The sequence below is a fragment of the Cervus elaphus genome, chromosome 5 (genome assembly GCF_910594005.1).
Source record: "Cervus elaphus chromosome 5, mCerEla1.1, whole genome shotgun sequence".
NCBI classification, from domain to species: Eukaryota; Metazoa; Chordata; class Mammalia; order Artiodactyla; family Cervidae; genus Cervus; species Cervus elaphus.
The window spans coordinates 99,091,696-99,104,644 of record NC_057819.1 but is presented as its reverse complement, the minus strand read 5'-3'; the positions used below and the strand labels follow the sequence as shown (position 1 = coordinate 99,104,644).

The following is a 12,949-nucleotide window of genomic DNA, read 5'->3' as shown; positions in this document are numbered from 1 at the left end:
GTGGGCGAGCCCCGCTCCAGTCACCTCAGCCCCCGCCCCGCCCCGCCCCCGGGCACCCTGTGCTCCCTCCACAGACCTCGCAGCAACTCCGCCTGGCAAATCTATCTGCAAAGGCGGGCAGAGCGGGGCAGCCCCAAGCCTCCAGGGCCCCCTGCTCCGCCCCCCGGCCCGCCCAACGCCTGTAGGTAATGGAGCTGTCCCCCCTGCTCCCTCCCACCCTCACTTCTGCCACCTGTGCCCCCCTGGTGATGGTTCCCTCTGCGGTGCAGCTCAGCTTCCTGGGGCGCGGACACCCCGTCACCCTGACCCTGCCTCCGCCCCTCCCACAGTAACCCCGACCTCAGGAGGAGCGACCCCGGCTGGGAGCGCTCGGACAGCGTCCTCCCGGCCTCTCACGGGCACCTCCCGCAAGCTGGCTCGCTGGAGCGGAACCGGGTGGGAGGTATGGTGAGCCCAGCCTCGGGGGCAGTCTCCCCAGGGTGGACCCCGCCTTGGCAGCTCTGGACTGGGCAGCGTGGGCACCAGGCAGGGCTTGAGGCTAGCCCCTGGGCGGGCGTCAGTGACCTCCTTTCCCCCACCTGCCACGTCTAGCCTCCTCCAAACTGGACAACTCCCCTGTGCTCTCCCCTGGGAACAAAGCCAAGCCCGATGACCACCGCTCGCGGCCAGGCCGGCCTGCAGTAAGTCGTCAGGTGGCCCCCTCCCGTCTTCTCATGGTTTGGGACCTGGGGGCCACTGTGGAGCCTCTGGAGCCCCAGAGAGCAGGGCGCCAGGGGCAGGGCCATCATTAGTCTGAGGCTGGAGCATCTGTGGGCTAACAGGGTGGCCCTTCCCAGTTACTAACCTTTCTTAACCTCTCTCCTGCCTCCTCCTGGCTGCCCTTCTTCCCCCGCGGCCCTTCCCAGAGCTATAAGCGAGCCATTGGCGAGGTTAGTGAGCAGGGCCGCGGGCAGCCCCTCCTGTTCCCTGCCTTCCTCCGGCCTCCACGGCACCCCCGCCTCCCTGCCTCACGCAGCTCCTTCCCCGCAGGATTTCGTGTTGCTGAAAGAGCGGACCCTGGATGAGGCGCCCCGGCCTCCCAAGAAGGCCATGGACTACTCGTCGTCCAGCGAGGAGGTGGAGAGCAGCGAGGATGATGAGGAGGAGAGCAACGGCGAGCCGTCAGAGGGGAGCAGAGACACCCCTGGGGCCCGGTATGGGGGCGTCCCGGGACAGGGACATGTCCTGCCAGAGGTGCCTGAGAAACAGGTGCTGGGGGAGGGGGTGTCGGGTCAAGTTTGAGGGAAAGCAGTTCCCTTTTCCCCCCAAGTGGGGCCTTGGCCGTCATTGCCGGCCCGTTCTTCCTACCCTTCCCTAGAGAACGGGATACAGGCCTGGGGGCTGGTGTCCCCCGCTGTCCTTCACTGTCCTGAGATGAGCGCCCCTTCAGAACAGCCAGCGCTCCCCCAGTGCGGGGCAGGGGGCGGGGGCTGCTGGGTGCCAGCAGACACTGCAGGTGCCCGTGCCCCGGCTCTCATCTGCTCCCTGTGGCACTCAGGTGGCAGGCAGGGCCCGGAGGGCTTCCTGACCTTCCTCTCTCCATAGCAGTGATGGAGACACAGACAGCGTCAGCACCATGGTGGTCCACGACGTGGAGGAGATAGCCGGGCCCCAGACCCCCTACGGGGGTGGCACCATGGTGGTCCAGCGAGTGAGTGCCCCTCCTCCCCCGTTCTGCCCCAGCCTGCCCTGCCCCTCCTCGGCCCCAGCACTGGTCCCCTTCCCTTTGTTCCTTCAGACCCCTGAGGAGGAACGCAGCCTGCTGCACGCCGACAGCAACGGCTACACAAACCTGCCAGACGTGGTCCAGCCCAGCCACTCGCCCACCGAGAGCAGCAAAGGTCAAAGCCCCCCCTTGAAGGACGGAGGCAGTGATGTAAGTGGGTGGAGGTGGCTCCACGGGGCGAGAAGAGGTCACTGGCCGTGGGCAGGAAGCCCAGGGGTGTTGGGGGATCCCTGGGGAGCCGGTTGGCCCGGGTGCAACAGGAGGGGTGGGCCCGGGCTGGGGTCTGGCATGTTTGCCTCACTGCCACCCCCACCCCACAGTACCAGTCTCGTGGGCTGGTAAAAGCCCCTGGCAAGAGCTCGTTCACGATGTTTGTGGACCTGGGGATCTACCAGCCCGGAGGCAGTGGGGACACCATTCCCATTACAGGTGAGACGGGAGGCCTGGGGAGGGGTCGGGTGGCCTCTGATGACAGGCTTCACTGAGTGGTCACAGCCTGCCCTGTGGCCCGCACCTGCCCTGGCACGAAGACAGTAGGGCTTCTGGGGCCCCCTTGACCCAAGGGGGGGCAGGATGCTTAGAGGTGACCCAGGGACCCGCATGAGGGAGCAAGGGCTTTGCCAGGCCTTTTGGTCCAGAGTATCCTGGGGTGTGGGATACAGGGAGACACAGTGACGGGACTCAGCCCACTCCCCTCTCCTCTCCTCTCCTCAGCCCTGGTGGGTGGAGAGGGCAGTCGGCTCGATCAGCTACAGTATGACGTGAGGAAAGGCTCTGTGGTCAACGTGAACCCCACCAACACCCGGGCCCACAGCGAAACCCCCGAGATTCGGAAGTACAAGAAGCGGTTCAATTCCGAGATCCTCTGTGCGGCCCTTTGGGGTAAGCCGGGGGGGGGGGCGGGTGGGAGGAGAAGAAGGGCCTGGTGTGCCCCCGCGCTCCCGGTCAGGCGAGGGCCTGGCTCTGCCTCTCATCTGCCCAAGGGCTCCTCTTGCAGGGGTCAACCTGCTGGTGGGCACGGAGAACGGGCTGATGCTGCTGGACCGCAGCGGGCAGGGCAAGGTGTATGGACTCATCGGGCGGCGGCGCTTCCAGCAGATGGACGTGCTGGAGGGACTCAACTTGCTCATCACCATCTCAGGTTGGGGGGAGGCGGTGCCCAGGAGGAGGGCTCAGCGCCTGGGGGGAGGGCTGCCCCAGTACAGGAACTGGAAAGTGGGGGCCCCACTTTCTCACCCCTCGAAGTCCACACAGGATGGTGGGAAGGTGGAAGCTGGACCTCCAGCGAGGGTTCTATGTCCCTCAGGGAAAAGGAACAAACTGCGGGTGTATTACCTGTCCTGGCTCCGGAACAAGATTCTGCACAATGACCCGGAAGTGGAGAAGAAGCAAGGCTGGACCACTGTGGGGGATATGGAGGGCTGCGGACACTACCGCGTGGGTGAGGAGGTCACGACACAGCGGCCAGGGCACATTTGTTTATGAGAAGAGAGAAAGAGATGGGGTCCTGGGCTGAGAAAGCCTTGAAGGCCAGAGATGGTGGGGGGGTCCTGCAGTTGGGTGTGTAGACAGACCGGGGGAGGGGCTGCAGCCCAAGCAGGAAAGCCCCTGCATCCCCCCTTCTCCTGCCCCCAGTGAAATACGAGCGCATCAAGTTCCTGGTCATCGCCCTGAAGAACTCTGTGGAGGTGTATGCCTGGGCCCCCAAACCTTACCACAAATTCATGGCTTTTAAGGTAACCCAAGCCTCAACCTCCACCGCTGTTCCAAGGTCTGGCGCCTCTACCCAAATCCCCTGAGCCCTTTCTCCCCCCACAGTCCTTTGCTGACCTCCCGCACCGCCCTCTGCTGGTGGACCTGACGGTAGAGGAGGGCCAGCGGCTCAAGGTCATCTATGGCTCCAGCGCCGGCTTCCACGCTGTGGATGTGGACTCGGGGAACAGCTACGACATCTACATCCCTGTGCACGTAAGCTTGGCAGGGCCATGGGCGGAGTGGGGCCCCAGGCCTGGGCCCAGCCTCGGGGCCTCCCACCCACTTTCTCCTCCCCAGATCCAGAGCCAGATCACGCCCCACGCCATCATCTTCCTCCCCAACACGGACGGCATGGAGATGCTGCTGTGCTATGAGGATGAGGGCGTCTATGTTAACACGTACGGCCGGATCATCAAGGACGTGGTGCTGCAGTGGGGAGAGATGCCCACCTCTGTGGGTGAGTGAGGGGCCCACCCCCCTGGCCTGTGTCCCCGAGCCAGCCGGCTGCAGCCCACTTACCACCCCCCTCCGCTTCCCCCCCAGCCTACATCTGCTCCAACCAGATCATGGGCTGGGGAGAGAAAGCCATTGAGATCCGCTCTGTGGAGACAGGCCACCTGGATGGGGTCTTCATGCACAAACGAGCCCAGAGGCTCAAGTTCCTGTGTGAGCGGAATGACAAGGTGGGAGTGATAAGCTGCCCGGGCCCCTGCACAGTGTGGGCCCCATCCCTACCCCCACCCCCACCCAGGCCCTGGGCAGAGCCGGGGGAGGGGTGGTTATAGGTCTTCCTGAGAGGCAGCCTGCCCTTCCCCCACCTTCAGTCTCTAAGAAGTCTGGGCTCCTTCGTGCCACATGTTCCTGCCTTTTGGAGGGGAATGGGGGCACTCTGCGGGACTAAATCCTGCAGTTTCTCCCTCCTCCCAGTTAACTGAGGCACCCCCACCTTGGCTGCCCCACTCACCTTGGTGACTTCTTCTCCTCCCCACCCAGGTGTTTTTCGCCTCGGTCCGCTCCGGGGGCAGCAGCCAAGTTTACTTCATGACCTTGAACCGTAACTGCATCATGAACTGGTGACGGGGCCCTGGGCCAGGCTGGCCTCTGTGGACCAGCTCACCCCCCACAGCCAGACTCCCCGGGCCGCCCTTCTCTTCCCTCCCTGGGCTTTTGCTTTTACTGGTTTGATTCACTGGAGCCTGCTGGGAACGTGACCTCTGACCCCTGATGCTTTTGTGATCACGTGACCATCCTCTTCCCCAACATGTTCTCTCCCCAAAACTGTGCCTGTCCCAACTTCCAGGGAGAGGCACAGCTTCCCCTACCAGGAACTGAGTGGGCCTAGCCCCACCCCCCTTTCTCCACTTACAAGGAGAGTGCTTGGGGCTTGGACCCCATACCCCACTGCTGCTGACTTGGCAGGGCCCTGGGCCCCATCATTTGCACGTCAGGGGAGCCGGCTCCCCCCTTGAATGTACCAGACCCTGGGGGGGGTCACTGGGCCCTAGGTTTTAGGGGGGTCACCAGCCACTCCAGGGGCAGGGACCATTTCCTCATTTTCTGAAAGCACTTTAATGATTCCCCTCCCCCCAAACCCCAGGGAATGGAGGGGGGACCCCGCCAGCCAAAACATTTACCCCTTTCCAACCCCCATCTCTTCTAGCCTCTGCCCTTCCCTGGTGGAGGGGGGAGCAGGGAGCTCTCACCCTCTCCCCCCCTTGCTTGCATCTGTATATAGTGTGAGCAGCAAGTAGCCCGCCCCCTCCCTGCCCCCACCCCTCCTCAATGTAGTGGCCTTGGAGATCTCGTTTGTTAATAAAGACAATTCAACCAGCTCCCACCACTTCAGGCCCTAGGTTACTCTGTTTTCTGTCATCATCCTGGGTTCTAGCCAGGGCCCACCAGCATGGCTGGGATGAAGGGGGTGGGAATCTGCAATCCCTGAGCCTTAGTGGAGAGGGGGTGGATGGGCAGTGCTGGGCTAAGAGAACCTACAAGAAACAACTAAGGGACGGCCCAGGCATCCTCCGCCCTAAACCTGTGGACCTGGAGCTGAGACCGTTCGGTCCCTACCCACTCCAGCCTGGCCAGGCCACAGAGGTGCCTGGCTTCAGCCTCTCAATGTGCAAGTCTTGCAAACGGGTCTCTCCTGTTTAGCCTCTGAGAGGCTCACAGGGCTAGAGGATCACATGGGCCTGGGGCCCAAGAAAAACTGGGAGGTCAGGAAGACTGAAGTGAGAGTGGTTCTTGCTTTCTGGAGGGCTGACATGCAGGAGCCTGCCTGCACCATCTGCAGCTCTTTCTGATGCCAGCCAGGTGGCTTGACCCACACATGTGCACACACATGACTTCTTGTGAAGTTGAATACAGATTTATCATTGGCAGTGGGAAAGGATAGTAATACAGCAGTGCTAGCAAGGTGTTTTTCAAATATCCTCCTGGAGATGGGTGGGAATTCTTGTCGGTGTGGCTGTGGCCTCAGGTCTACATACACGGCGGGTAAGGCAGCTGGGGCACTCGGTTGAAGTAGGCCCCGAGGAAGATGAGGCTGGAGCCCATGAGGAAGAGGACCAGAGCGGCCCAGAAGCAGATGTTGTCAAGGGCTTTCCCCATGCGCACCCAGTCGGACACCTCCTGGGGAAGGGGTGGGCACAGGTTGAGTCCCTAAAAGCTGCAGGAGCCAGCTGTGCAGGAGTCAGAGATGGTGGAGGCCCCCCAGCGCCCCACCCCACCTGGGTGCTCCCGCCCCACCTCGCCAGCGGCCTCCTGGTCCCGCGTGCTCGAAGCCACGAAGTTCACGGCATCCACACAGCAGCGGATCTCGGGGGCGGCAGCGCCCAGGTTCTGGCACAGGGTAGCTGGTGGGGGCGACCCGGGGTGGGTGATCTAGAGCCTCGCCCTTGAAGGCGCCCCCCTTGGCCCACCCGGCCCAGTCCGCTCACCGTTCCAGGTTCCGTGCCGGTGCCTCTGCTGCTCAAACACGAGTTCGCTCCGCGGCTTTTTCAGTATCAGCTCCTCCGCGCGGAGCAGGAGGCCCAGGGATGACGCCCGCCTTGGGGGCGAGGCAGCCCGGGGGATCTCGGGGGGCGCGCCGGAGCCCAGGAGTTGGGGCAGCAGCTCCAGCAACACCTGGGGTGGGGTGGGTGGGGCGGGGCGGGGCGAGGTTAGCTTGAAGCCCCACCTCCTGCCCGGAGCCCACCCACCGGGTGCTTACGTGGCGCAGCCGCGGGGACACGGCGTGAGTGGTGGGCGTCCGCAATGACACGTTGAGCACGATGACGCAATTCATGACAATGAGTGTGGCAACCACCATGACGAAAATGAGGTACCTGAGGAGCCCAGAGTTCGTGATGTCACAGCCTCCCCGCTGTCCCTGAGCCACAGAGCTGCCACTGGTCCTCTGACCTCACAAACGCACCTCTCCGCACGCGTGGAGCTACTCCTCCTGGCGGGGCCAGACGGTCCGCCCCCCGGCCCGGTCTTTCTCCCCGCCCTCGCACGGCCAGTGGCAACCATGAAGGGGACCCCCAGTTCCCTGGAAACCCTGCTGTGGGTCTACCACTTCCACAGCTCCACGGAGGTGCGCCTACGCGGATACCCTTAAGGGCTGCACCTCGAGACGCTCTGGGAAGGTTTCCAGCGTCCCCTCGGTGACCTCTGCCCTATGTCCCCATGACACCACTGCCCCTGTGCCTTTCCAGGTGGCCCTCCAGCCCCCGCTTCTGTCTTCCCTGGAGCTCGTTGCGGCCGCAGCCCATGAATATCTGGAGCAGAGGTTCAGAGAACTGAAGTCCCTGGAGCCTCGAGAGCAGGAGAACACGCCTGCCGGGAAGCCCACCCTGGGGCTAGTGCTAAGAGAAGCCGCGGCCAGCGTAGTGAACTTCGGGGCCACTTTGTTAGAGGTGGGGCGCCGGGACGGGGGACGGAGGAGGAGGTGGGGGAAGTGGATTGAGGAGCAGAGACCTCTGCATCCCCACCAACTTCTGTATCCCCACTACAGATCTCAGCCCTGTGGGTGCAGCAGGAGCTACGGCGACTAGACGGCGGCCCGGGTTCGGGGCCAGACGCTGGGGATCCGGGCGGAGCCCTGGTCCGTGTAGCCCAGGCCACGGGGCAGGGGGCTCTGCAAGTGGGGGCTGCAGCAGGCGCGAGCGCCCGGCTTCTGTTCCAGGGGGCCTGGCTATGCCTGTGTGGACGAGGTCTGCAGGGGTCCGCCTCATTCCTGCAACAGTGGCAACGCCAGCTGGACCTCGGAACCCCTGGGGAACCGGTGAGTTCAAGATGAGGGGAGAGTTGGGGGCCAGAGGCGTCCCGGCTGGGTGGTACTGAGCCGGCCCACCCCCAGCAGAGATACTCCGGAGACCTCAAGTTGGCGTCCAGCAGCACTGCAGAGGACGGGGGACCGAAGAACCCACCACGATCCCAGCCCCGCCCCACGTCCAAATAAAACCCAGGTGGGGACCTTACAGTTAAGGCTACTCGGAGTCCTTAGGTATTGGCCCTGCCCTCTCCATTGAGACCCCTGGCCCCGCCCCGTGCTCGTCTGGCCCCGCCCTTCACGCTAGCCACGCCCCGCGTAGGCCCCGCCGCGATCCTCTCCGCCCCTCACCTGCCCAACAGCGGCACGCTCAGAGATGTCTCTGGGATTTTCTGGGCAATCAGGAACAAGAAGACGGTCTGGGCGAGCAGGACGTTGATGGAAACGGTGCATTTCTGGCCGCCGGCTGGAGGGAGAGCCTGGTGAGGACAGGCCCCGCCCCCCAGGAGGGGCCCGGGTTTGGGGTCTGGGCGACTCCCATACCCTGCGCGGGCAAGAAATAGGCGAGCAGCACCAGGCCCGAGATGAGCACGCAGGGCACGATGATGTTAATAACGTAGAATAGCGGCTTCCGGCGAATAATGAGCGAGTAGATGACGTCAGTTTCCCCTGGGCCACCCGCAGAGTCACCGTCGTAGCGGCGGATCACCCCGGGGCAGAAGTCGATGGCCCACTCGCCGTTCTCTGCAGGACGGGAGAGGCGCGGTCAGCCGGCTCTCGGGAAATGTGGCGCCCTGCTCTGCTCTCGGTCCCCATATCTGACGGTGGGGGGCCTGCAACTCCAGGCGAGGAGAGAATGAAAGCCATCTGGGCCAGGGCAGGTGGGGCAGGTGGGCTGGTAATTGGGTCAGAAAAGGGCATTCCCAGGGAGCTTACAGAACCACCACAAGGGAGGAAGGAGTACGAGGCCGACAATCAAGAATGATTTCAGGGAAGGCTCAAGTTAAAGCAGGGCTGTCAAAGTCAGTCCCAGCATCGAGGGCCCAGGGCAACCCCACTGTGCAAGTCCCCTCTCGGGACCCGTCTAGAAGCGGGTTTTTCGGAGCAGAAGGGGGACCTAACCAGTATAGGCCTCAGTGTCGATATCAATCTTGCTGATGGTCTCGCCCTCGTCGTCCGCCGCAAAGACAAACTCCACCTCTTCGGCATTGTACGTCTGGGAGCTGCGGAGCCAGGATCCGGACCCCGACCCAGAGGCTGGGACCCGGGCCTCAGGCCCCGCCCTGGAAGCTGGGTTCTGGCAGGGGAATTACGCTCCTCCCGATTACCCAGACCCCGCCTCCAAGCCTGGGTTTCCACCCCTACTTCTCACCCACTAGAGCGCGCTATTGCCTTCGAATGCCTAGCCCCACCTCCAGCACAAAGCCCCGCCCCGGATTAGAGGTCTCCCCGCCCCCGCACACCTGGCCCCACCCCTTAATCCCTCAATTGTCCGGGCCTTCGAACTAGCCTTCCCACCGGAAAACAAGCGAGCAGTTCTGCCAGTCGAAAGGGAAGTAGGTGACCTCCACGGCGCAGGTGCTGCGGTAGATGGCCGGGGGCAACCAGCTCACGTATCCGCCCTCGGAGACCAGCACATTGGCCTCGTAGGCCACCCCGAACTGGCCGTCGATACTGTGGGCTCCAGGAAACCGAGAGTTGGCCCAGATCTGCGGCTCCCTCGCCCCCCAAGCAACACCCCTGCCCCAACCAGGTCCAGCCTAACCCCCACCCCTCCTCAGACCTCGGCTTCGCTCCAGTCTGGCCCGGTCCTCACTTGTTTTCCAGCACAATCTCTGGCAACCATACGAGTTCTGAAGGGACCCGCAGGGTTTCTACGCCCCCAAAGTCGCCCTTGCTGTAGTTGAGTCGGTAATCTTGCCAGTCCTAGGGGCGGGGGAGGGGACGGAAGGACATGTGCCCCGCTGCCTGTGAGGCGTTTGGGAGAAAAGGGTCCCCTAGACCAGATCTCTCACTGTTCCCCAGCCTCGACTCACGATTCCAATCCAGACGCTGGTGGTGAGGGTCTCCTCTTTCTCGTTCTGCGGGTGGGAGATGAAGATGATGGGGGAGAGCTTTAGGAGAGAGTTGAGCGCTTGGGGCCAGAAGTGGGATTTTAGGCTCCCAGATGGCGCTCGGGTGCAGGTGCGGGTATCTTACCAGGGAGATGAGGTTGGTCAGGGTGACTTTGAGGGAGATGGTGACAATGTCCTCGGGCTCCTGCACTGGCCGGCGTCCTGGGTCATAGTTGTCGAAAAGGTAGTGGTAAAGGCGCAGCTCCTCGTTCTTCCCCTCACCTCTGCCTGGGGATGGGGCCAAGCAGCAGGGTCAGGACATGGAGAGGCTGAGGAGCCGCTCTGCTCTGCCTCCGGGTCTACAGGTCTCTGCTTCTCTGATTGTCTCTGAGGCTCTGTATTTTCCCATGTCTGTCTCCCGAACCAGTGATACTGTGCCTGGGGACCAAATATGTCTGTCTACATCTCAGCCGGTCTTTGTCCCGTCCCTTTATGTCCGTGTCCTGTGTGTGTGTGTCCCACCTCTTCCCCCGACCCTGGCCCATACCAAGAAGCGGCAAGAGGAGCAGGGCGCAGAGCAGAGCCCCTGCCATTCCACTGTCTGGTCCCCCAGGTTATTCTGAGCTCTGGCAGGCTCGGACAGGGGCAGGCCAGGGTGCGTGAGTGAGGGGAGGAGGGTGTTAGTTCCGGGCTCTGGCTATCCCTGCTGCAGCCAGGGACATCTTGGCTGCTTCCAGAGGCAGCTGCCCCATCCTGAGTTCCCTGCCCCCACCCCATCCCAGCCTTCTCTGCCTGGGCTTCGGCCAGCTGTCCAGCCCCAGCCCCGATCCTCTCATGACTGGAGCAGGCCCGATGCTGGTGGGCAGGTCCTTGAAGAACACCTGGAACCACAAACCTGGCAGAGGGGGTGTGGAAGGTCCTGCTTTCAACACTGCACTGGTGTTCTCTGAGTCAGCTGCCCTGCACAGGTGACATCCCTTGCCTGCTACACTCAGCACTACCCATAGCCCAGCCAAAGTCACACAAATGCAGTTTCCGCCAGCAGAGTTTGGCAAAAGCAGAGTGTCCATAAAGATCTGGTAATGAGACAGGCAGCCACAGGGGATTAGCCTGCAGTGACAAACTCCACATGGCAAAAGAGATGGTGCCACAGAACAGGGCCCACCTCCTCCCAGCGCCAGTCCCAGTGTCTGCCCACCTGCAGCTCTGTCTGGGTGGGCACCTGCAGAGATCCCCGTTTCTCATCTCTCTGTTGCCACCTTGTGGCCACATCTGAAAGTTACTGTCTGCCCCACCTCCTTCAAAACCCACCTTTCAGTCTTTCCTAAATCTCCTTGGACCACCCTAAGCAATCACTGGGGATGCTTGTTTAAAATGCAGTTTCCTAGGCTCCATCCCCAAAGAATCCCAGTTTAAGATGACACAGAGGAGGGGCCAGGAATCTGCTTTAAGAAATTTCCCGTGTGTTTCCTTATGGGTTAGGAAGCACTCTTTACACTTACATGTTCTTCCTCACACCAGTCCAGCAAAGCAGTTGCCATTGTCCTAAACGTATCAAAGAGGACTCCAGGTCAGGTCCAAGGTCATGTTACTGAGTCCAAGCTCCTGCTGCTTGCCACATGACAGGCCAATAAATCGAGAGACAAGTTGTTGGGCAACTTTATTTGGAAAGCCAACAGACGGAGAAGACAGTGGACTAGTGTCTCTATGAACCATTTTCTCTGAATCAGAAGTCAGGTTTCTCTTCTATTTAAGTTGGGGAGGGGGCGGGTGGCCAAGTCCTGGTTCCAGCCAGACTCTATAGGGGATGTGTTAATTTCTTCCTTCCTGCAGTCACTTACCTGTGGGCCTGGTCAGGATGTTTCCAGTGAGCTAAACAAAGGTATTTTAGCTTAATGCTCATTACCTAAGAGACAGAGTTCCCAGAGATGGACCATTATGTATAATTTAAGCTTATAGGCAACGTTTCTTTAGTGATTAATGTAACAGAACACAAAAGGTTCTTCCTTATTACAGTTCCCCACAGTCAGTGGGGGATAACGTGCAAGGCAAATTGCTCTGCCAGGGAGTGGCGTCTGGCCCAAATTGGGTTCCCTGCTGAGTCTTAGCTGTTGATACCAGATCAAGTCCCTGTGCCCCAGGAACTAACAGAGGATTTTCTAATTGATCCCTATAAGGAAAAGGAGCCAGTCTGACCACTTTCTGAGCCCCAGAGTCAGGAATTAGAATTGGGGCCAAATAGGAGCAAGAGATGGTGGAAAGGGTGTATATAGTGGCATAACAGTGAAGCAGCTGGGACAGCCAGCTGGACCGAAGGTTGGAGCAACATTTCCTCACCCTGCCCTTGGGTTTCTTTCTTTTCTAAAAAATATTTATTTGGCTGCACCGAGTCTTAATTGGGGCATTCAAATTCTTAGTTGCAGCATGTGGGATCTAGCATCCTGGCCAGGGATCGAGCTTGAGGCCCCTGCATTGGGAGCACCGAGTCTTAGCTACTGAACCACAGGGAAGTCCCACCCTTGGGTTTCTGACACGACTTGGTAACTTAACAACAACAACAACTGTCTGACATTTCCCACCCTGATGCAGTAGCACAAGAGCTTGCATATAAGAGGAACAGAGTGGGTTGCCATTTCCTTCTCCAGGGGATCTTCCTGACCCAGGGATCGAACCCAGGTCTCCTGCATTGGCAGGCAAATTCTTTACCACTGAGCCACACAACATAAGAGGATTTCATCATTTTCCCCTGCTTCTTCACAGAATAACTATGGAGCCTTCAAAAACTGCTATAAAACCTTATAGCAGGTGGTCATCTCTAACCATGCAAAGGGTGCTTTTTTGCCTTAGCATCAACCAACCAGACTGAATTCTGGGGCAGGGCTTTTATTGATTTTTAGGAACCAAATGGAATCTTTCTCTTCCCCCTGGGAATGTCCCACTTATAGACAAGAACAGACTTTTTCTATTCCTTTCCTCCGTTCGACACCAGTAGAAGTTTCAAATATCATAAAACTGATTTGGCTGTAACTGGAGAAATGCTACCAAAACAATATGAAACCAAAAACCTAAAGGGTAAACCAAAAACCCTAAATAAACCCTCAAGTCTGGTTTTGGGGTTTA

At 60.5% G+C, this 12,949-nt stretch overlaps 3 protein-coding genes across 17 annotated transcripts in view; 2 read left to right on the top strand and 1 right to left on the bottom strand.

The window, feature by feature from the left end:
• The window catches only part of MINK1 (misshapen like kinase 1), a 46,547-nt gene extending 41,187 nt beyond the window's left edge, over positions 1-5,360 (top strand). For 3 of the 14 annotated variants that reach the window (XM_043903558.1, XM_043903554.1, XM_043903559.1), the window contains 16 exons: positions 75-185; positions 330-442; positions 592-680; positions 906-929; positions 1,030-1,193; positions 1,585-1,690; positions 1,778-1,915; positions 2,086-2,194; positions 2,480-2,647; positions 2,763-2,906; positions 3,072-3,206; positions 3,401-3,501; positions 3,584-3,733; positions 3,818-3,977; positions 4,064-4,203; positions 4,514-5,360. In XM_043903558.1, coding sequence (XP_043759493.1) covers positions 75-185; positions 330-442; positions 592-680; positions 906-929; positions 1,030-1,193; positions 1,585-1,690; positions 1,778-1,915; positions 2,086-2,194; positions 2,480-2,647; positions 2,763-2,906; positions 3,072-3,206; positions 3,401-3,501; positions 3,584-3,733; positions 3,818-3,977; positions 4,064-4,203; positions 4,514-4,597 — 1,936 coding nt within the window. In that variant the 3' untranslated portion in view covers positions 4,598-5,360. The remainder of the gene's footprint in view (positions 1-74; positions 186-329; positions 443-591; positions 681-905; positions 930-1,029; positions 1,194-1,584; positions 1,691-1,777; positions 1,916-2,085; positions 2,195-2,479; positions 2,648-2,762; positions 2,907-3,071; positions 3,207-3,400; positions 3,502-3,583; positions 3,734-3,817; positions 3,978-4,063; positions 4,204-4,513) is intronic. The other 11 variants (XM_043903565.1, XM_043903561.1, XM_043903556.1 and 8 more) reach the window with 6 other exon arrangements.
• Positions 5,361-5,875: 515 nt separating this feature from the next.
• On the bottom strand, positions 5,876-10,509 carry CHRNE (cholinergic receptor nicotinic epsilon subunit). The gene is made up of 12 exons (XM_043903551.1): positions 10,377-10,509; positions 9,975-10,117; positions 9,812-9,856; positions 9,592-9,701; positions 9,294-9,449; positions 8,898-8,998; positions 8,319-8,519; positions 8,127-8,241; positions 6,732-6,846; positions 6,460-6,646; positions 6,269-6,375; positions 5,876-6,151 (listed from the first exon to the last, which is right to left on the bottom strand). The coding sequence occupies exons 1-12, from the start codon at positions 10,420-10,422 to the stop codon at positions 6,002-6,004; spliced, it is 1,476 nt and encodes a 491-aa protein (XP_043759486.1). The 5' UTR covers positions 10,423-10,509; the 3' UTR covers positions 5,876-6,001.
• Positions 6,854-8,097, top strand: C5H17orf107 (chromosome 5 C17orf107 homolog). 2 transcript variants are annotated; one of them, XM_043903552.1, is made up of 4 exons: positions 6,854-7,097; positions 7,219-7,419; positions 7,518-7,787; positions 7,866-8,097. In XM_043903552.1, exons 1-4 carry the CDS (start codon positions 7,032-7,034, stop codon positions 7,962-7,964), a joined length of 636 nt encoding a protein of 211 aa, XP_043759487.1. In that variant the 5' UTR covers positions 6,854-7,031; the 3' UTR covers positions 7,965-8,097. The 2 variants fall into 2 exon arrangements, with proteins under 2 accessions (XP_043759487.1, XP_043759488.1); XM_043903553.1 differs by having other exon boundaries at positions 7,518-7,966.
• Positions 10,510-12,949: the final 2,440 nt, after the last annotated feature.

Coding starts and splice junctions, on each gene's coding strand:
- C5H17orf107 (XM_043903552.1), top strand. CDS start 7,032: ATGAAGGGGACCCCCAGTTCCCTGGAAACCCTGCTGTGGGTCTACCAC. Junction 7,098..7,218: donor ACTTCCACAGCTCCACGGAG/GTGCGCCTACGC, acceptor GTGCCTTTCCAG/GTGGCCCTCCAGCCCCCGCT. Junction 7,788..7,865: donor TCGGAACCCCTGGGGAACCG/GTGAGTTCAAGA, acceptor CACCCCCAGCAG/AGATACTCCGGAGACCTCAA.
- CHRNE (XM_043903551.1), bottom strand. CDS start 10,422: ATGGCAGGGGCTCTGCTCTGCGCCCTGCTCCTCTTGCCGCTTCTTG. Junction 9,450..9,591: donor GAGATTGTGCTGGAAAACAA/GTGAGGACCGGG, acceptor TGGAGCCCACAG/TATCGACGGCCAGTTCGGGG. Junction 6,847..8,126: donor AGCGTGCCGCTGTTGGGCAG/GTGAGGGGCGGA, acceptor TGGGCTCCTCAG/GTACCTCATTTTCGTCATGG.